General features: G+C 45.3%; 1 protein-coding gene across 2 annotated transcripts in view; it reads left to right on the top strand.

Moving 5' to 3' along the window:
* LOC115095407 (pituitary homeobox 3) overlaps positions 1–22,554 on the top strand; it is a 159,813-nt gene that overhangs the window by 113,271 nt on the left and 23,988 nt on the right. For both annotated transcript variants that reach the window (XM_029609014.1, XM_029609013.1), the window contains one exon: positions 18,220–18,425. In XM_029609014.1, the coding sequence (XP_029464874.1) occupies positions 18,220–18,425 (206 nt within the window). The remainder of the gene's footprint in view (positions 1–18,219; positions 18,426–22,554) is intronic.

The raw sequence follows: 22,554 nt of genomic DNA, 5'->3' as shown, positions 1-22,554 counted from the left end.
AGGGCTGAGCTGGAAAGGACAGAGATGGGCAGAGAAAAAAAGCAGACAGACTGGAGAGTCAAGAGTAAGAGAAAGGAAATAAAACAAAGAAACAGGAGGAGAATTTCGAGAATCAGCTAAAGTAAGTTAAAGTAAATGTCTCACTACCCCGTGGGAGAGGAAGAAGACAAGGTACAGTCAGCAAGTCTTTAAGTGGCCAGAAATGTAGTGCAGTGCTCCTCTTTTGCTTTTCTAGCTGCCAGGGCCGGGGCAGGAGTATTTGTCGACTTAGGCGAATCTTTGGTCGTGCGCCAACCACCTCACCTGTTGGCGGCAGCTCTGGCACAGCGCTCCCATCTTTGGCAGTATCGGCCTCATGCCGCTGGGATTTTACCGCCCCAAAACTTCTGGCGCTCCAGGCAACCTCCTAGTTTGCCTGACGGAAGCACCGGGCCCGCCGGTTCCTTTCCTCCCCTCTGCTTTTAGATGGGAAGGCCCCTGCTTTGGACGCCGAGGGTGCTTCGGGTCTGAGGTGTGCAGGGGGCTCAGAAGGATCCAGGAGGCAGTGATCGTGACAGAGGGCTAGGGAGGGCTTGTTAGGGCCTAAGTGAACAGGTTCCTCGCTCCAGCGCCTACCCCTCCGGGCCCGCTCTTACTGTATCCCTGCGTCGTCTTATTCAGCGGAATATTAAACCAAATACATGAATAAATACTGAAGCATCGCGAAACAGAGGCAACGGGGCCGTAACCGATTTATGATTTCGGCCTTCCTCTCTCCGCCAATTTGTACACTGCCTTTCCTTCTTTTTCTTTTTTTTTTTTAAAAAGAATTGTGCTCTCTGACTGAACACAGTAGAAAGAAAAATTAAAGTCCAGGCAGAGTACCGTAACTTTTTGGATGTGGAAAAGGGGCTGGGAAAAAAAAAACGGCTCACTTCACTCCCGGAGAGCACAACCCAGTAACACAAAGATCCCAGAAAACATTCCAAAGCGAATTCTATTCAAGTTCTGTAGAGATCTGGCTTGCAAATTCCTCCTTTTAAACGCGGTAATGAATTAAAAAAAAAAAAAAAAAAACTCCGGCCGGGAGTTTGCTGAAGCTCAGGCATCCTGCAGATATCCAGCGGGTGCAGACCGCTCCGGCTCCTGGGGCCTGGAGATCCTGGACTGCTGGCGCCCGCCGGTCCGCGGTGGGGGGGGAGGTGAGGGGGTGGCCAGGTCTTGCCTGCAGGGCCCCAGGGAGAGAGGGCAAGGCTGCAGGTGAGAGGAGAATGTGCGAACGCACAGCAGCGAGGGAGGTGGAGAGTGTGCCTGTCGCCTCAGGCCATAAAACCCAAGGCTTTGGCCGCAGGGTATTTTCCGGACCGTTCTGAAAACCCAGGATCAACCACCGAGTCAGAATCCAGCTCTTCCACTTCACCCCTTGAACCTCCTCTTAGGGTGCGAGGCGAGTTCTTACTGCTGTGAGGAAATATAAAAAAACATTCAGGACAGGAGACTGTGCGTCTGAAAGAAAGGGGGCTGCCTTCTGAGAAGTCTCCGATGTCCGTCTCCATCTGCTGTTTGAGAAGGAGCTTAAATCGATGGTCTGGGCTGGTAGAAGAGAAGTGAGGGAAACGAAGCTGAGCAGGCCCCCTATGAGACAGGAAGCCATGAACAGCCGGGCGCCTCCTCCTGGTTCCCTCCTGAAACCTGTCATTGAGCTATAGACCAGGGGGGCCTGCAGACTGGGGGGGGGGGGGAGGGGGACTTTGCCCATCAACGCCAATCACCTCATTTCCTGTCCTGTGGGTATTTCTTCCAGCACTCCCAGGGACAGTTATTGCAAGCTGCTAGGGAGGCCTCTGTGAGAGAGAATGCCAAGAATAGCCAACATCCAATCGCAGTGCAGATTTCAGGTGGGCTAGGGCAGGGGTCCCCAACCACCGATCCACGGACCACAGAGTTTTTTGCCGGTCCACGGCGCCGCCGCAGACCAGCACTAAACACTGACAGTGTGCTCTGCTCTGCGGCGGCTCAGAGCACACTTTGTGGAGTGGATGCTGCCCGCTGCCCAGGGCCGGTGGAAGCACTAGACAAACTAGGCGATCGCCTAGGGCGCCAAGCATTAGGGGGCGCCGAGCCGCCGCTGGCTGCTGGTGGACCTCATCCCACTGGCGGCTGAGCGGTGAACTACTGCTGTGCTGTGTGCGGGATACACACAGCAAGAAGATCAGCAGGGCCGTGGTGGAGCTCACGTCACCAGAGCCCGAAGAAGAAGGTCGCGTCTAAATGTGCAGGTGCTCCTCCTCCTTCCTGCCCGCGCGGCCCCGGAAGAAAAATGTTGCCGGAGCCGCACGGGCAGGAAGGAGGAGGAGCATCAGCCGCGTGCAGAAGAGGAGCAGCGCGGCCCAAAAAGACCAGGGCCGCTGCAGAGCCCATCCTGTGGCGACCCGTAAAGAAGAGACCCAGAGGTGAGAGAGAGGCTGAGGGCCTGTAGAGTGTGTATGTGTGCGTGTATGAGATGAGTTGAGAGACTGTGTGTGGGAGTGAAGACCTGAATGTTTGCAGAGAAAGCATGTGAGAGCCTCTGTGTTTGTGAGAGAGACAGCATGTGACAGTGAGAGCCTGTGCTTGAGCAAGACAGCATGTGGGAGTGAGAGAGAGTCTGTGCGTGCGAGAGTCAGACATCATGTGCCAGTGAGAGACTGTGTGTATGAATGATTGTATGAGAGAGAGCATGTGAGAGTGAGAGCCTGTGTGTGTGAGAGAGAGAGAGAGAGAAAGCACGTGAGAATGAGAACCTGACTGTGTGTTTGAGGGAAGAAGACAGATGGAGAGAAAAGAAATAGAAAAAAAGACAATATAAAAGGAATTGGCAAAAAAATAAGAAAGGGAAGGTTGAAAAAAAGTAGCCTGTGACCAACCAATTAGAAAACTAAGATCAGACAGCAAATGTAAAAAAAAAAAATTACTTTTTACTGATTGGAACATGTAATCTTTGGGAATGTGCAAGAATAGCACTTTCTCTATGCGGATCTCACAATGTATGAGATCAGCATGGAGGAACTGAAAGCCCACGGGGCCTGCAGAGAGCAGGCAGCAGAATGGGCTTCAGTGTCAGTAGCAGCAATCAACGCCTCCCGAATAGCCACGCAGCAGCAGTGACAGTGGCAGCAGAGGAATGAGAGAGGCTCTGAGGTTGCTGGCAAAAGAAAGAGAGGGGGTCTGCCTTTAGTGTGTGCATGTGTGTGAATAGGAGTCTGCCTGGGGGTGTATGTGTGTGAATGCATGGGTGCCTGCCTTGAGGGTGTGTCTGTGTATGAGAATGTATGGGTGTCTTCCTGGGGTTTGTATGTGTGAGAATAGGTGCCTGCCTGTGTGTGATGCATGTGTGTGTGTGAGAATAAATTGATGCCTGCCTGGGGAATGGTGAGGGAGTGGTGTGAAAATGAATGGGAGCTTGCCTGTGTGTGTGTGTTTGTGTGAGAATGATTGGGAGCTTGCCTGGGTGAGTGTGTTTGTGTGTATGTGAGGGAGCCAGTGAGAGTGAGAGCATGAGTGTGTATGAGAAAATCCAGGGGAGTAAGAGTGTGTGTGTGTGGGGGGGGGGGGGTGTGGAGGGGGAGAGCGTGTCATAATTAAATGATAAGTATGCACTAAAATCCAACCCCCTCCATATGACCAAACCCCCACCCCACCCTGCCGGGCCATGGAAAAATGGTCTTGCTTGAAGCCGGTCCCTGGTGCAAAAAAGGTTGGGGACCCCTGGGCTGGGGTACCGAAAGCCCCTTGGCTATGTGATTGGATGATCTTGCATGTGGCAAAAGGATAGGGGTGAGGCTGTGATGGTGGTATTTCTAGATTTCTCAGCTGCGCCTGACCTTGTGGACCACCAGCTATTAGACACAAGATTGGTAGGTTTGGGTTCCCTGAGGAGGGAGTCCTGCAGGAATGGAAGGGGAGCTGCTGACCATCAGGAGGTGCGATAAGCTGGAGGGGGTTGCAGCTGATTGTGGGGGGGGGGGGGGGGGAAGAACTGGGGGAGAGGAGGAAGTTGATGGCTTGGGAGGGGAAATGGGCGCAGGATGAACTGACAGTGTGAGATAAAATGGCAGAGTTTGGGTAATGGACTGGGGGGAGATTGGTGGATTTCAGCCAATGTTTTTATCTTCTGCCATGCTCTGAGTGCTTTGCAATAGGGCGTGTAAGATAAGTAAATATCACTTGAATCTGTTAAATTCAGTTTTGGGGGCCTCTTCCCCTCAGCGCGGTGTCTAAACAGGTGGGTGGGCAAGTCAGATAATTTGAAAGCTAAGCGTTCTACCTTGACTCTAGAATCAATAGGAATCAGGCCAAGCCAACAGGTCAATGCAGTATCACGCACGTAAAAAATGGGCGTCCAACGTGGGCGCGCATTTTTTAAATGTGCACACATCCACCACTCCTGGGCGCTCGGTGCAATACGCAAACGAGCTGCTGTGCTAAAATGGACGCGCAATGGATAATTTGTGCATCCCTGGCGCTCTGCATGGGGCACCCAGGAGAACTGACTGTGCATTCACAACAGCCTGGCCAGAGCTCCCTCCCCCCCCCCCCCCCCCCTGGCAGGGCTCCCTCCCCACCCCCACCCCTGGTTCCCAATTAGTCCTTTTCACTGACAAGTGACAATGAATGGACCAATCCGCAGTAAGTGAAGCAGTGAATAAATTAATATTAAGTGCCCTATGTGTGCAGATTAACAAAATGGATACTCAATTCATAAGCATCCGTTTTATCCTCGGCAGCTAATTTACTGGCATAATACACACACACAATATACATGGCCCTGAGCGTGTATATTGTGGGTGTATATTGTGTCAAGACTTTTTGCATGGTGCTGTTTTATGTGCTTCTTCGTACGATAGTAAGTAGGAGGAACCACAGAAAAGCAGTTTTTTTGTTTTTAAGTTGAGCCCTTGACACTCGGGAAGATTTTACGCCTGCTCCGGGCAGACATAAAATTTGACAGGTTAAAAAGTGCGCCTCGGACACACAAGATTTTTTTGCATGGCAGGGTAATAGCTAATAGCCTCATCTACATGGAATTTATATGTGATGAGCGCTATTAGCTACGCACAAGTTTGGACGCACATTTTGGTCACACTGATCCCCTTATTGCATTGGGGTTATAGACATCCAAGCGCTCATTAACCTGTGCGCTAGGCTCAGCACACAATATTGCATCGGCCTGTAAGTATTACAAAACTATTAACAGGACCTGGCCCTGAGACTGTGCTCTTAGCACTAGTCACTCTAGCAGATGAAGCTTTTTAGGGTCAGTGGGGCTTTGGGTGTATCTGGGCAGCACTGCATATGTCTAGAAGCACATTAGAAATGATAAATATACTGTAGTAGTAGTAGGATTAGTAGTAACGTGGCTCAGAGATGATGTGCTCAAGCTCCTAGAGAGGAAGTAGAGCAGCTGCAGCTACTGCAGTGACCCCTGCTGGCAGAAGAGCAATACTGAGGATTTGCTCTCCAAGAAGATTTTCCCTCCGGCCCCTGACCAAGGAGGTAACTCAGTCCTCTGGGTAGGGAGTTATGAAAGTGGGAGAAAGTTAGGCTATACTGAATAGAAAATGACAGTTTTAATTTTGGTCAGAAATACTCTGGTGTGATGTATCCCACTGTCTCTGCTTGTTCCTTCTTTTCTTGGTTTCCTCTGTCTGTTTCCTCTGTCGCTAGCTCCACATTCTTTTCTCTTTTGGAACGTTTTTCATTTTCATGTCTTCTCATTTCTTCTTGATCTGTATCTGTCTTGCTGTCTTGGATTTGCTCCCCATTCCCCTATGTGCCAGCTCAGCCTCACTCCCCTTCTGCCGGGAGGAGGGAGGCGGGGTAAATCCCGCACAGCTGGGTCTTCAGCTGAAGCTGTCACAGTCACTCTCCGCTTTGCTCCCTTCCATTTCCTCCTCTCCTCACCCCACTAAAAGCACGGATCACAGACAAACGCACACATAAGGGCACAATCAGTAAGGCTGGAGCCTGGCGAATGTGGCCGTATACGTCCAGCTTGACCTTCCTACAGGGAACGCCTCTCATACAAACATATTTTGCATGCATGCTCCAACGAAGCCCTGTGCACGTCCTGCACATTCCCACCACCTTGTACAATATGTGCACATCCACACCAGGGCAGAGCAAAACTGCCCCAGTCTACAGAGTCGCTCTCTGTCCCTCTGCATCTTTCACTCCTTAAAAGTTCTGGCCCCTCCCGTACAGCATCCGTGAAACCTCTTTTTCGGCGCATAATCCTTCCTCTTTATTCCTGGAACACTTTTCTAACACCTTGGGAATTTAAGATGGTTAAGAAACGGGAAATAACTCGTAGAGGATGATGCTTATAGTACTATTTATTTTAACTTTGGAGGTGAAGAAATGCAATATGTTTATGCAAGGCAGAGAAAACTGCTCGGGCTGTAGAAATAATACCGAGAGTAAGGTCACCTTTCTCTATAAATGCGCGGTGTTATTCTTCTCAGGAGGGATGTGCGATTTATTTGTACCTGGGAAAAAAAAGAGACGCGTTGTTATTTATCAATTAACTCATTCGCATTGCGTATGTAAGCCAGGTTTATGGGTTTGGATACAGAGATTATGAAATTATATGAAGAGCTCTCCCCTCCAAACATGGCAAAATAAGGTGTTTACTTTTACTTAAACTGCGAAGTTATTTTCCCCTAGGATTTACCATAACGCCTCGATCTTTTCGCTCTGGTTTCCATGAAATCCTGCAGTTCATCCCTTCCCGTCCCTCGCTCGAGTGCGTGTGAAAACAAAAGGACAATTTTGAAGTCGTTCGCACCAGCGCCCAACCCGTGTCCCTCCCACCCCCGGCCTCTCTTCGTGAGCCTTCGGCTGAGCGTCCCCGGTTTCTTTGGCAGAAAATGTTGTTTTGTAAAGAATGTTGATTCTGTTTCCTCCTTGTTCAGACATTTTCAGTTTGATTATATTCATTTTGATGAATGTAAAGTTTTACAGAGCAAGTAGGAAAAATATCATTTTTGCTGTTGTAAGCTTGTTTACCTTTTTAATTGACGGTCAGGTCCGGTAGCCATTTAATTAAAAACGCGGCTGCTAATAGCTCCGGGAGGGGGGATAAGTGCATCAGCAGATATTTGTGTGTGTGCGTGAGCGGGCCTGGGACAGCGCATTCACCGTCCTGCGTAAGAAAAGAGAAGCGATAAGTGCCGGAGCTCCCCGGTCCTGCCGCCGAACTGCAAAACGTACAACTTGCTCCAGACTCCTGCAAAGGCAGAGCGCAGCAGCATTTCGCGACTTTGCTCGTGCAGGCGGGAGAATGCAGTTTGCCTGTGTCCCGTCCTGTGCACTGGGATCGTTACACTGCCGCCGGGAAGCGCGTTAACTTGCGGTGAAATAGCGCTGCTCTCGTTTCCCCGCGCTGCCCTGCCTTTTCGTTCACGTTTGCTTTCATACCTGCTTGGCCCCCTTGTTTTGATGAACTCGGTTCAGACTTTTTCTCTCTTCTCTTGTGTACCTGGCCGGTGCGAAATTGGAACTGCGATTATTTTATCGTAGTGACAGAAACAGCGATAATACTACGATTCCGCTGTTACCTGATAGCAGTGGGCAGCGGAGCGCTTGAAAAGGGAACCGGCCAGAATATAGTGTGAGCGTTGGAACCCAAACTTGTGGGCGTTACATGGGATTTTTCTAACCGGGAGGATCTGTTTGGACCTCTGGGTCCTCCTAGCCGCATCATACCAGAGACTTCAGACGGCATTTTTCTGCCGTTTCGCAGGTCTTTCTTTTTCAAAGCTAGGTATTTCGAATTAATCCCGGCTTCGCTTGAATGATAGCTGCAGCCATGCTCGGGGGGATGTGCGTTTCCCCACCCCCCATAGGTATCAAACAGGCCCTCGGAGACGCTTCCTTCTTCCCAGATGTTGCCTCTCCAGCTGCGCTCACAGTCTGCAGCGCCCAGGAGCACCAGGCCGCTTCCTCCTCCTCTGCTAGGTCCCGGGCAATATTTTTCCGTATTGATTTTCCAGAGGTTATGCGAAATGCTGGGCATTTGAAATTCGGTTTATTATCCCGAACGTTTTTACTGTGTATAACAAATTAATAATGCCAAAATGGCTCATAAGGTGTAATTTAATATTTCCAAAACATTCAAATAGCCCCTGACCAGGCTGAAAGGTTGGAAACAAATTGGCAGCAAATAATAGTCATTCTTCCTTAAATCATGGCAGGTTCTAAGTGCCTTTTTTGTTTGTTGGGAAAATGAGTGTTTATATTTAAATACTTAATTTTATTTATCAATCACGCTTCTTAATTAGCAAGCCTATTAATGAGCTCCTGTTTGTTTGTTTGGACATAATTGCACACCTACAGTTTTAGATATCAGCTTTATGTTTATTTTTATATTTGCGGGTGTAAATACAGACTAAAAAAATAGCAGAATGTTTTTTAAAAATGTGTTAGAAATATTAGAATTCTGTTAGACTTGACCGCCGAAATGTTTCTTGTTCCTATTTCACGATTTTGAGTAAGTGCTGATTTTCAAGTTTCTGGATGTCTTTTTTTTTTTTTTTTTTTTTACATTCTAAGTTGAAGAAAATAACATTTTTAGTAGCACTGGAGTTATAAGGATTTCAGATAAAATCCATGGAATTCATCACTTTATTAGGATCGATCGTGTTTGGTTTTTTCCCTATCCTCTTTGTATATTTTCTTCCTCTGCTATCTTTCCATAGTTTGTCCTTACATTACTTTTATTTCTTCCTGTCCTGGTGTCTTTATACTTGGTTTTATTATACCTGTACCTAATACTGAATGCTTATTTCTGGTTCTCTTTCCTTTTTACATTTTCCTCATCTCCCTTTTTTTCCCTATAGTAATTACTTTCTTTCTAACTTTTTGTTATTAATGTGCTATTATTAATAGCAGTATCATGCATCCTCTCTCTCTCTCTGGCGATCGTTCATGAGGAAACGCACAATATAAAAGGGCTGTATTTTCAAGATGGAGGTTCATTTTTCTCAAGATCCCCTCTCTTAATGAAGTAATATAAAACTGTACAGTTTTCTCCTCTTGCTGCCCCAGTTCAATATATATTTTTTTTCTAGATTATAGGTACTGTTTCCTTCTCTTCTTGATCTCTAACACAAAAAAAAAAAATCCAACTCATATAAAAAGATAGGAGCCGAAAGAAATGAACGAGAGCGGAATGTTAGAGAAATACACGGAGAGGCATTCACAGGGGGACATGCTATACTTTTCGAGCACAGGATTAGAGATGATGATAAATAAAATGTAAAACAGCAAAACTGGTAAAAAGCTAATTCACGAGGGAAAATAGTCGGGTTACATCAGTTGGCCTTTTAATTTTTGTATGATCTCAGCAGGATACAGGAGGAATGAGCTGTTTTGGAAATTTAATATTAATTTCCATTTTTGCTAATACTATATTCTCATTCGTGTATATTTAGCAAATGTAGCATGGGGTTGTATAAAGGTGGAGGCAGGAGCACGAAAAAGCTGCATCAGAGTGCCTGCAGAAACCATCAGTACGGAAAGGCAGGAAATGCACAATTTGTAATATTTCCTGCTCCCTCCTTTTTGTACAGATCCATGTTCAATTTACCCCATTCTATCAAATGCATGTAGATACAATATTCATTTATTTATATTAATTTGTATCCATTCTGTATGTAGGTAACGATGTAGAATAGAGTTATATAGTATGTATATTCTCTGTTTATGTAAATATTTTGTACCCTAATATTACATACTAATATGCCTTTATGGAGAGAATATGAGAATAATTAACCCACAGGATGAAGGTCTATCCAATATCTTCAGAATATTATACACTGAATATGTTACAGATCTGCCTATATAATGCAATTTTACCTAAATGCATAGATTATATATGCAAAGGAGACATATAGTAAAACAGGTCTAGCATGCATATACAAAGAGACTAACTATAATGTTTTGCCTTGGAACTGCCATCCTATAAACTGGAGTGAGTATAATATATATGTATTTCTGGAGAAGAAAAGAGGCTCTGCAAATGCAATACAATTATATTTACATAGAGGGGGCATATTATTTATATTGGAGTCATATGCATAGGTAAGAGATTCATATATTTAAAGAGATAGGATTTGTAAATATGATATTCAGCGTTTATAGTGGATTCTTATACAGAAATTTATGTATAACAAATTTAATATGGATGTGTGTGTGTGATAGGATCTGCAAATGTAATATTTTGTAAACCACAAATTATATTACATGGGGAGATGTACAATAAATATAGATCTGCATAAGAGAATGGGAATATAAATGATCTGTATATAGGGCTGGACGCACATAAACTAAGCCTATCGTGAATCTATTCATAAAGAGGGTTCGTCTTAACGATCGATTTCGGCTGGGAGGGGGAGGGAATCATATTGTTGCCGTTTGGGGGGGTAAAATATCGTGAAAAAATCGTTAAAAATCATTAAAAATCGAAAAATCGAAAAACCGGCACACTAAAACCCCCTAAAACCCACCCCCGACCCTTTAAATTAAATCCCCCACCCTCCCGAACCCCCCCCAAATAACTTAAATAACCTGCGGGTCCAGCGGCGGTCCGGAACGGCAGCGGTCCGGAACGGGCTCCTGCTCCTGCATCTTGTCGTCTTCAGCCGGCGCCATTTCCAAAATGGCGCCGAAAATGGCGGCGGCCATAGACGAAAAAGATTGGACGGCAGGAGGTCCTTCCGGACCCCCGCTGGACTTTTGGCAAGTCTCGTGGGGGTCAGGAGGCCCCCCACAAGCTGGCCAAAAGTTCCTGGAGGTCCAGCGGGGGTCAGGGAGCGATTTCCCGCCGCGAATCGTTTTCGTACGGAAAATGGCGCCGGCCATACGCGTATGGCCGGCGCCATTTTCCGTACGGAAAATGGCGCCGGCAGGAGATCGACTGCAGGAGGTCGTTCAGCGAGGGTTCCGGCGCCTCGCTGAACGACCTCCTGCAGTCGATCTCCTGCCGGCGCCATTTTCCGTACGAAAACGATTCGCGGCGGGAAATCACTCCCTGACCCCCGCTGGACCTCCAGGAACTTTTGGCCAGCTTGTGGGGGGCCTCCTGACCCCACAAGACTTGCCAAAAGTCCAGCGGGGGTCCGGAAGGACCTCCTGCCGTCCAATCTTTTTCGTCTATGGCCGCCGCCATTTTCGGCGCCATTTTGGAAAATGGCGCCGGCTGAAGACGACAAGATGCAGGAGCAGGAGCCCGTTCCGGACCGCTGCCGTTCCGGACCGCCGCTGGACCCGCAGGTTATTTAAGTTATGTGGGGGGGGGTTCGGGGGGTGGGGGTTTTAATTTAAAGGGTCGGGGGTGGGTTTTAGGGGGTTTTAATGTGCCATACAAATTCAATGGGTGATCTGTACCTTGAGAAGGAGTAGAGAACGGCGCTCTCTCTGTACACATCTCTTAAGGATACAAGAAGGTATATATGATACATATCTCTGAGGTCTTTACATAATGGAAAATATTTCAAATAAATCCACCAGAAGCCTGCACAGAGTAATAGAATACATAAAATAACCAACGCAGGCATGTGTATACCGAGAGGATCAATATAAAATAAATCTATCTGGGATTTGCAGGAGAACGAATTAAGGATCTTTATATAAGCCAGGTATTTTCTACTGGATACCTATATGAATGAAGCCTTATAAATTAATATAGTGGAGATGTATATAATCCATCTCTCTCTCTCTCTCTCTCTATATATATATATATTTATATATAGAGAGAGAACTTGTTAAATGTATGGGGGATTTACATAAATAGTGATATATGATATATATATATATATATACAAGCGTGGCATTAATATACAATAAAGGTATCTACAATATGTGCGAAGAAAAACAATGTATAGAATACAGCTATTGCTGATCTGTGTAGAGAAAAGAATGAAAAAAAAACAAACCCAAATTTTGATCTCTGTTCCTATATAAGAGGACAGTATTAGCAGACAGCATTCCCGGCGGTAAACTGAGAACAGATGAGGAAGGTAATTATTAAGGAATTATAGTGTGTTAACAGGATTGTGCTGACTTGAAGTAAACATTAGCAATTATTTGTTTTCTTTTTGGCTAAGGCCCCGAATTCTGATTTATAGTACTTTCATTAAAAGCTAAAAATAAATACAACACATTGCTTTTGTTTAATGGTAAAATCTCTGATTAAAATGGCATTATTCAGATATTCCTATTAATATAATGTTTCCAACAAACCTCTTAACTTGCTTCATTAACTTTCACACGCGCTATAATTAAACGAGCCGAAATTATTTTCTTCGAATTCCTCAAATAATTATTTTTTTATGTTTGGTGTTTTTAAATCATATATTTCAGAAAAAAAAAAAGTTAGATGTACAAAACGTTCTTGTTGGTGAAATCCCATTTTCAAGAGATCCCAATACCTTATTTGATTTTTTTTTAAGACCTATTGATAAACTAGGGAGGAATCCGGAAACATTAAGCACCCAGGTAAACTTCTTCGGCTCCCTGAGCGGCTTCTTGATTTCCTGCTGAGAACGGGAAAAAAAAACCCTCTCAAAACCCCCAGAGATTTTGCTTCCTTTCTTGCCGAATGGAGAAGATTCTCTCTCTCTCTCTCTCTCTCTCTCTCTTTCTTGCCGAATGGAGAAGATTCTCTCTCTCTCTCTCTCTCTCTTTCTTGCCGAATGGAGAAGATTTTCTCTCTCTCTCTCTCTCTCTCTCTCTCTCTCTCTCTCTCTCTCTCTCTCTCTCTCTCTCTCTCTCTCTCTCTCTCTCTCTCTCTCTCCTCTCCTGTCAGCCAAGCAGCGTCCTGGACGTTCCGTGGCTGAAGGGCGCGCTAATTTCCTCATAACATAGCTAACTGGACCTCTTCTTATCCTTACTTAAATAGACCAGCAACGTTTAAGCGTGGCCTTTATTCCCGAGAAAGTGGTTTCAGAGCAGTGGCTGCTGAGTAAAACGCGTTTCCTCTGAGAAAGTGGGTCTTCGCTTCCTTCTATTGGGCGGGCATCTCTGATTTTATGCCCCACAAACCTCTATGAGCCCCTTTCCTCCAGGCTGCGTTGCAGAAACGCCGCTTCTCCTGGTGAAGCCCGAGCCCGAAGCGAAGGTACCTGCAGCCCCAGGCCAGGCCCCCGTCCCGATTTCCAACTTTTCATTTAAAAGCTGCGCGCCCATTTTCAGACCGAGCTGCTGGGTGCTCCCTGCCCATTGGGGGGACCTCCTGCAGCTCCTTCTTCAGGCTGGAAATGGCGGGGAGGGAAAGCCTCTTATCGTGTTCTTTTCAGCCTTCATCTTTGTGGTTTGTCCTCATTAAGGAAAATTCACTCTTCCCAATCTCCTTAATGGGGGTTTGGACGGGATGGATTGAACAGAGGGGAAGGAGGAGGTACCTAAAGCGCTGAGAAACCTTCCTGCGGGCTGGAAAGGGAAACTCTCAGCTCCCCTAGGCTCTGGGGCCCCTCCTTCGCCCTGTCCTGTCTTCCCCATCCCTAAAAAACACGTATCCAACCACCCCCACCCCCAAAAGCAATAGCGCTCATCACATGCAAATGCATGTTGATGAGGCTACAAGTTATGCACCCAGGATAACGAAAAAAAAATGTGCGTCTGTTTTCCTATTCTATGGCTGTCAGCGGGTTCGGAAAACTGACGCTCGTAAAATTGAGCGTCAGTTTCCTGAACTCGCTGACAGCCACCTCTCCTGGGTTTCTGCTAATAAGGAGGTGCTAGGGTGCTCCATGTGCTTTCTCTGTCCAATCACATTTGTTGCTGAAGTCAGCAGAGTGACTTTGCATGTCTGAGCGAATAACGAGCCTCATACATATTGAAATGAAGTCATTTAATATAGTATGCACCAGAGAGTGGAGGTAGACTTAAAAGCCCACACAAAGGAAGTTGTTTATAAATTGCCAAGATGCAAGGGGCTTTTTGGCTGCTTTTTTTTTTTTTTTCAGACTTAGGATACAATTGTTTTATTCATCCATGGCAGTGAATCAACTCCAAAAATTAAGATATGATATAAAAAGGGTTAGTCTGCTTAAATATTTATCTGAATGAGCAAGATAACTGATGCATCATATATATAATTTATCATATACTTCTAAAGGTCAACTCACATCCTCCACGTCCTAAAGATAAAGTTGAAAGGTCTTTTCAGACCGTAAGATCTGCTGTATGTATTTTATATATATATATAGCCTTTCCGATCTTAGATTAACCCATGTTAATATTATCCCTTAATTACTTTGTCAGAGTTCGCATCATCTCATAACTCCACTATAAAGTCTTAATCATCCACCACCTACTCCAGACCAGGACTGCTCTCAGTCTGGGTCTTTAAGTTACATATTTTGTAAAGATCCATTGTAAATGCATTTCTATTAATTGTTATACTCTCTTCTTCTTCTTCTTCCCACTCTCCCAGTTGTATAATTCCTTGTTCATTGTAACTGTATTTTCTGCACCAGTTAGTTGTTCCAGTTCTATGTTTTAATGCACAAACTGTTCAATGTAAACCGGTTTGATGTGACCCCTGGTCATGAAAGCCGGTATAGAAAATAGCTAAATAAATAAATAAATAAATAAATAAATAAATAAATAAGGTGAGAGGAGGCACAGCTTCTCCTTTGGAATAGACTGCATGAACATAGTGTTTAGATTAGCTACGTTATTTGTACTGCTTATGAGAGATGTAAACAGAACTATGCATGCTGCCCCCGACCTATACTTATTCTGTAATTCTTCTTTTTTGTCCTCTAATAAAAAGCACACTTTTTTGTTTAAAGCAAAATGCACTATCAGCTAATTGGAATTTGAAATGAATTAGCTAAAGTGTAAAGTTACAGTACAGAACTATCTTTCTTTTCTAATATGGAAACATGAACATTTAATTTCCTGGAAAAGTAAAGGAAGATATGTTACCTTGAGAGCTGGAAAATTGAACAGGATCAGATCACCCAGCCTGAAAACTCCTCCTGCTTTATTCTATTGTATAGGTGTAAGCCTAGTGTGTGTCTAGATAATGAGATATTCAGACCCTGGCCCACCTTTCACCCTGGCATTGCACCCACCCTATGTGCTGGTCATTTTCTTATGCCCTTTGGTACTTTTCCATGCGGAGAATTCAAAGGAGGCAGTTTCCTCTGCAGCCAGGTTGATCCTGGATAGAAAGAGAGGGCCAGCTTGTTTCTTTGTTTGCCTCAGGTGGTTCATGGAAATGGTGCCGCCATAAAAGTGCAATGTCCCCGGTGTATTTAGTGAGAGTTTCTCATGCGAGTTAGCTCTAGAATAGAGGAATGGGACTCTTGCTTATCCATTCCTGGCTGAGTGGTGTTGCAGACAGACTGTTGCACTCACAGCCCCTGTGGATAGAAGTGATCCAAATACTGCATACAGGATGACACCTTGTGGCCAAATGAAGAACTGACTCGTTTTCATCCTACTCGCTCAGATGCCACCCCCCCCTCCGGAGATGACTATAGGACTTGGCCCACATATTGAAGAGGATGTGAAAAGCATGAGAGAATACAGAAAGCTGTGAATGACATTCATTTATCAAGAGCTGGACCGAAAAAAATATGAGAGCTAATAACAAAAAAAAAATAAAAAAATAGGCCCTAGTCTGAGTCAGCTTTAGAAGAGTTTGGACGTAAATAATCAATCTTAAGTAAACGATTGCATTTTCCTTACGAATCATTGTTCTTGATATTTATTTATTTCCATTTTTTTCAGCAGCATGAGTATCATTGTAGACTGTATAAATCTTCAAAAGGCTGTTCCACAAAAATGTATTGCTTTCCATAATTTTTTACATTGCCTAAAATGTTATGATTTTCCTCTTGTTTTGGGCTCCCAAACAGTGCAGTATTTTTCATCAATTTAAACACAATTATGTCCTTACTTTCCTGCTCCTTATACAAGCCAAACATTTCGTGGAAGTTACAGGGACACTTGAAAGACCCTTAATAACTGTATAAACATTGAACGAAGACCAACATTACTGAGGTCATTTTTCAAAACCACCCAGGTTGTAGCGAAGCCTGTGGTTAATTTTCCCGTGGATCTTTCACAGGTTCACAAAGGGAAAGTAATGTGTACACTTTCCCTTTGAATATTACATAGGATAAAGCTACCCGCAGGGACTGGCACCTTCTTGTGCATGAGGTAGTTGCTATGGCCAAAGCAATGCATGTAGTTATGAAAATATAAACCTAGGTGTGTTGGCTTATGCTGCCATGCTCATGTGGATAAAACTGCACCCCTTGTGCAATCCTTGTGTGACAGGTGGGGGTGAAGGTAAAAAGCTTTGGAACATTGCCCTCTCTCTGTGTATTCAGAAGTTCTGGATATGACGCTTCATTATGCACAGAACAAGCAGACCAAAATTTCAAAACTGAAGAATCAAATGTATTAAAACACTGATGGTGACTTTTAAACCTGTCGAGACAAAGAAAGCAAATACGAAGTGGACAAAATCTATTATTGCCCTCAATTTCCTGCAGCAGCAGCTCAAGGGAAGATTGGGTAAAGTTGATGAAATTCTGTTGCGCATATATATATATATATATATGATGCTACATTGGGGGGTAGATTTTCAAAGGGATACGCGCGTATCATTTTGCATATTAAATAGTGTTACATAATAAAAAATGAAGTAAGTCTTGCTGGTGTGTTCGTATAGTTTATTTTGTTCTTTTTTGGGATGTTCTGCTTGGAAGATCTCAGATGTTGGTGCAAGAATGAGATGGAAGTCTGCAGGGATAAGGGTTGAAGAGAGAGGGAGAGGGGATCTCAGGAATGGGGAGGAAGGGGGGAGAGAGGACCATGGATGGGAAGGGGAGGAAGAGAGACAGAAGACTGTGGGTGGTGGGAGTAGAGGGCAAAAGACTAGGAAAGGGGAAAAGGTGAGATGACAATGGGTGATGGGTGGAGAGGGAGAGGAAGTGTGAATCTTGGGCACGGGGAGAAGGAGGGGAGGAGGATTAGGGAACAGAGGAGGAGAAGAGGATCTCAGAAATAGAGGGAGGAGAGAGAGGGAAGAGCTCTGGGATGGGGAGAAGTGGGGAAAAAGTGGTTCTCGGGGACAGAGAGGAGAGAGAGATGGGGTGATCTCTAGAGGATGGTGGGAGAAGAGAGAGGCAGGACTGGGAATGAGGGCAGGAGGAGATTTGGAGAAGAAGTAATGTTTCAGGATAGGGGAAGGAAGGGAGAGAGGGTCTGGCTTCTGGGATGTGAGAGATTCTGGGGAACGGGGGAGAGAATCCAGGATAAGAAGAGGGAGGATCCAGATTATGGGTTAGGGAGATGTCTCTTCCTTGGTTCTGTTCCTGCTTACCCTCCTGAATCCCCTCTCTTCCTTCCTCCTTCCATCCCTGGTATCTTCTCTGTCTCTCTATCTCTGTCACTTATTCACACACACACATTGCTCTGAATCCCTCCATCTCCTTTCTCATAAACATTCACAGCCGATCCCCTCTTGGTCCCCCAGCTCTCCTCATCTGATTCGTTCACTTCCTGTATTGCTTGGGGGGTGACATTCCAGTTGCATTGGCTCCTTCTGCCACCCCTATCCTGTAGTTTAAATGCCTGATGATGTGTGAATGGCATTTCTCGCTTAGGATCTTCCTTCCTGCCACTGTCAAATGTAGGCCATCCTTACTGTAGAGTCTTTTACTGCTCTGTTCGCGACCTCTGCCTCCAGTGATTCCAGATCCACTTTCTTTACACCATGTATTGAAATTTTCTATCTGGCCTCCTTTTAAAATTACCTCCTTTGCATTTTGGTATTACTTTCTGACTAAATGGCAGAGCTCCTTCACTTGTTCTCAGTGCACAACTGAAGAAGGGACCAAGGGAGTCCCGAAAGCTAATTTTCAATGATATCCATATAGGATTTCTTTTGATTGGTCTAATAAAATATCATAACATCCAAAGTATCTTATTTTACATAGGCCAAAATGCACCCAAAAACATTTGTCTATAACTGTCAAAATATGATTGAAACGTTGGCCAAAAAATAATTTTTCTAACTCTGAATAATCAAATTTAAAAATGGTTGTGAATATATGTACAAATATTTTTAGGTTTCTTAAAAATGGATAACAGTTCAGAGATGAGCGATGCTGCTGTGAAGTGCCTGGGATGCTGGGTCTGACCCTGATCGCTGAAGTTTTGGGTTTTTTTTTGCAGACACAGAAAAGTCTCAGCAGAACCAAACCGACGACTCCAATCCTGAAGATGGCTCGCTGAAGAAGAAGCAGCGCCGGCAGAGGACGCACTTCACCAGCCAGCAGCTGCAGGAGTTGGAGGCCACCTTCCAGAGGAACCGCTACCCGGACATGAGCACCAGGGAGGAGATCGCTGTTTGGACCAACCTGACGGAGGCCAGGGTCAGGGTACGTTTCCCCCACCCCCCATGACCTTCCTCCAGTCATTAGGGAAAGAGGAAACACCAGAACATCTCATGGGCACACAAACCAGGCAACACAAGCTGCCTCCTACCTTTATTTCTTTTTTTTATTTAGAAGTTTTCAATAATTACAAGATACACTATCAAGAAGGATATTTCCCCTCTCTAATCTCGTATGAATACAAAGAAAAAGAGTCATTACATAACAATATTTCCAAGCAGTGATTTAGGTTAACCTAATTTCTCAAAGTAAAACTATGTTGTTATACCTCATCATAAATACATTTTTAAACCCTTTTCTATTTCTATAGGACATTTCAAGAGTGAGAATCCAGGTATTGTCTTAATTGTTCTGGATAATTAAAAAACATATCTAGCATTTTGGTATAGGATGAGACATCGACAAGGAACGCTAAAAATGAATTTCGCCCCCCTCTCCACAACTTCAGCTCTCACTGAAAGACATTTTCTCCGCCTAAGCTGTGTAGCGCGGGCAATATCGGGAAAAATTCGAAGAAGTTGCCCATAAAAATGTTGGTTTTGGTTTCTAAAGTATAACCTTAATACCGCATCTCGTTCAGTTAGAAATACAAATTGAACAATTAAGGTAGCCCTAGTTGAAACATTAACTTCAATAGATTTCTCTAATATATCAGTTAAGTTCAATTCTAATTCGCCTTGTTGATCTAATTGCTGGTTTCCTCCTTCCCCTTGCCTCTGAGGTAGATAATATATCCTAGCAAATACTGGAATAGCCGTATCTGAGAATTTTAACACATTTATCAAATAACTTTTAAACAAATCATTTGGAGAGACAAGAGGAATCTTAGGAAAATTTAGAACTCTAAGGTTCAGATTTCTCATCTGATTTTCTAATAGTTCAAGTTTATCTGAACAGATCTTTTCAGACTTGATCAGATTTAATTGAACTTTTTCAAATTCAGTAATTTTCACTTCAGCAGTTTTCACTGCTGTTTCTAATTTCTCTACTTTCTGATACATTTCCTTATTTTGATTTAAAACATCTTGAACTTTAAGCGTTAAATCATTAATAGATTTCTGCATGCTAAGAATCATAGTTCCTATTTTTTCAAGGGAAAACATTTTTAAGGTTAAAGGTGTCTCAGCAGGGACTATAACCTGGATATTCCCATCTCTTTTTCCCATAGTAGCCTTTCCTACTTGATAGGAGGAATTCCCTTCTCCTGGGTCCTCCGAGGAAACAAAAATCCTGTCTGTTCCTCTCTGGGCTCCAGGTACTGGAGATAAAGGTAAATGTTCAAAGATAATTTTTTCAGCCCTACCCGTTGGAGGCTCTGGTCTCTCAGGGCACCGGGACTTAAGGATGTTTCAATTTGCCCGGAACTCAGTTCCTGCTCCAAACTAGTATCTCCAGCGGCCTGTCCCGGTACTGTTGATGAGGCTCTTCCAAAACAATCTTCAATTTGTGGCTGACTCATACTTAAAGTGGGCATGGAAGCAATCTCTTTAAAGTGGGCTTTCCTTTTAGTGTGTGGCATAATAAGACAAAGTCTCAAACTCAAACGAACCAATGAGAGCCACGAAGTGAGTTGCTTTACCGAAACAACAAAGTATCTTCAAAAGTAGCAATGTCTCTATTTGCCGCGGAATTTAACCAAAGATAAAAGTCAGTCTTTCCAGGTTCTTCACCGGGCTAAGCTGGGCAAAGCCACACGCCCCTTTGGCGCACGCGGCTTTGGCGGCATGCCGGCGGATGCGGCGCACCGCTACCGCGGTGAATTTGTAGTCCAGGCTCCTCCCACTTAAGCCGGAATGGAGCTAACAGGAAAAATTGAGTAGTGAGGCTTACCGGAGCAGCCTCAGGTAATGTCCCAGGTAGCAGCGTCCCAGCAATGCCGCGGCGAATTTGTAGTCCAGGCTCCTCCCACTTAAGCCGGAACAGAGCTAACAGTAGTGAGGCTTACCAGAGCAGCCTCAGGTAATGTCCCAGGCGGCAGCGTCCCAGCAATGCCGCGGCGAATTTGTAGTCCAGGCTCCTCCCACTTAAGCCGGAACGGAGCTAACAGGAAAAATTGAGTAGCGAGGCTTACCGGAGCAGCCTCTGGTAATGTCCCAGGTGGCAGCTCTCCTCCTTTATTTCTAAACACACTTTCATTTATTGCATATCCCATCTCGTTCCAGTCTGTCCATCTGCTCTGAAAACTCCTAGACAGATCAATGGGTTTTTATGACTTTTACAAGCGCGGTGCCAAACGAAAGCTCAGGACCTACAGATGTTAGTAAACTGGTTAAAAAACAAACAAAAAAAATGGTTATGGGTCTAAATTCTTTTGGTTTAAGCTTTGTAGGAGAAAACTTGCTTTATTTTTCATTGAAGTCCATATTCAAAACTGCAGCAAGCAGCGAAGTTATCTGGTTAAATTTATCTAGATAACTTGTCACAGATATTCACCAGAGCACTGCTGAATACAGCCAAATAAAGTCCTAGTTAGCCTGAGAAACTTTAGGACTGCTCTGTGACACAACTAAAATTAGCTGCATAACAGGGTCATTTATCAAATCGCGTTATGGCGTTTTTGCATGCGTTAAGTGGTTTTCATTAATGCATGCACAAACGCCTTTAACGCCTGCAACAGCACCATAGCATATGGTGCGATGCAAATCTGAAAAAGAGGAGGAGTTAGGGGTGGGCGTGGGCTCACAGTGTTAGTGCTTTATTGCACATTGTGATGTTTTTGCCAATGCTAGTTTTAGTTGTTTTGAAGCTCCTGGAGAGCCAGCCTAGCAGTACAGTAAAGTGCAGCCGCGGTTACCCCGCTCCTAACCCGCTTTCTACTCACTTTCCGGCCGCGTTAGCCCTTCCTGCGATCCACAATCCCCTTAAACCCATCCTCACCGCCTCTTTAAATCCCCGGGTAACCCCTTCCGCACGCGGCATGTATATGAGATGTAAACCGTCAAATTAGCTATTCCCTCCCATACAGTAACGCGCGCCCTATTGCTATTTTACCCTGCCGTTTTGCCGCGCGTTTAACCTGCTCATTTTACTGCCTACCCTTACCCCTGTGTTAGAGGCAGGGGTAAGGGTAGACGGCAAACTTTCCCCCAAAAAGAAACCTAAAAACATAAAATCCCCTCCTCCCGAAGCTACTCGACATGTTACCAACTTACTTTTTGTTGCTTTCAGCCCCTTCAACCTTTTCTGCCGTGCTCCAGAAGGGGCAGCCAGCGGCGAAAGCGGCTTGCAGCGGTCCCCCCCGCGCAGGTCCCGGTTCTCCTGGCTCTCGACGATGTTCCCGCAGGTTCTCCAGCTCGACTTCTGGCTGACAGCTACCCCCCCTCATTGGCATGAGCGCCCAAATAGACGGGCGCTCATGCCAATGAAAGCACAGGGACGGGCGGGCGTGACGTCTTTTTTTTTTTCCCCCTTGGCTGCACCTGCGCTCTTCTTTTAATTTCTTGGCCGCTGGTGACGTGAGCGCTGGAGGCAGCCCGCTGTCTCCTTTTATTTCCTGCTGCCGCCTATCTGGGGTCCAGTTGTGGGCCGTGGTCTCCTTTCCCTTTCTTTGGCTGGCACCGGCCTGGGCTACGGAAGGAACCCGCAGTCTGTCACGTCACGGCCTTCCCTGTGCTTTCATTGGCATGAGCGCCCATCAATTTGGGCGCTCATGCCAATGAAAGCACAGGGACGGGCAGGCGTGACGGCGCTCAAGCCCAGGAAAGTACGCTTCGCTTCGGTTTCAAGGCTGTAACTCAGCAGTCTTGGGGGGGGAGGAGGGGGTAGCTGTCAGCCAGAAGTCGAGCTGGAGTACCTGGTAGAACATCATCAAGAGCCAGGAGAACCGGGAACGGGGGGGGGGGGGGGGGGGGGGGGGGCACACCGCTGCAAGCTGCTTTCGCCGCCGGCTGCCCCCCCTCCAGAGGACGGCAGAGAGGATGGCAGAGAAGGGAAGGGGCTGAAAAACAACAAAAGGTAAGTTGGCACATGTCGAGCCGCTTCGGGAGGAGGGGATTTTAGGTTTTTAGGTTTTCATGGGTTAAAGTTGGGATCCACTTCCTGGTGCCTGTCATTTCAAATGTCATTTGAAATGACAGGTACCAGCGCACCCAGGATACTGTATAGGCGCTGTATT

The sequence above is a fragment of the Rhinatrema bivittatum genome, chromosome 7, assembly GCF_901001135.1.
Source record: "Rhinatrema bivittatum chromosome 7, aRhiBiv1.1, whole genome shotgun sequence".
Taxonomy (NCBI): Eukaryota; Metazoa; Chordata; class Amphibia; order Gymnophiona; family Rhinatrematidae; genus Rhinatrema; species Rhinatrema bivittatum.
This window is presented reverse-complemented; position numbering and strand designations above follow the sequence as displayed.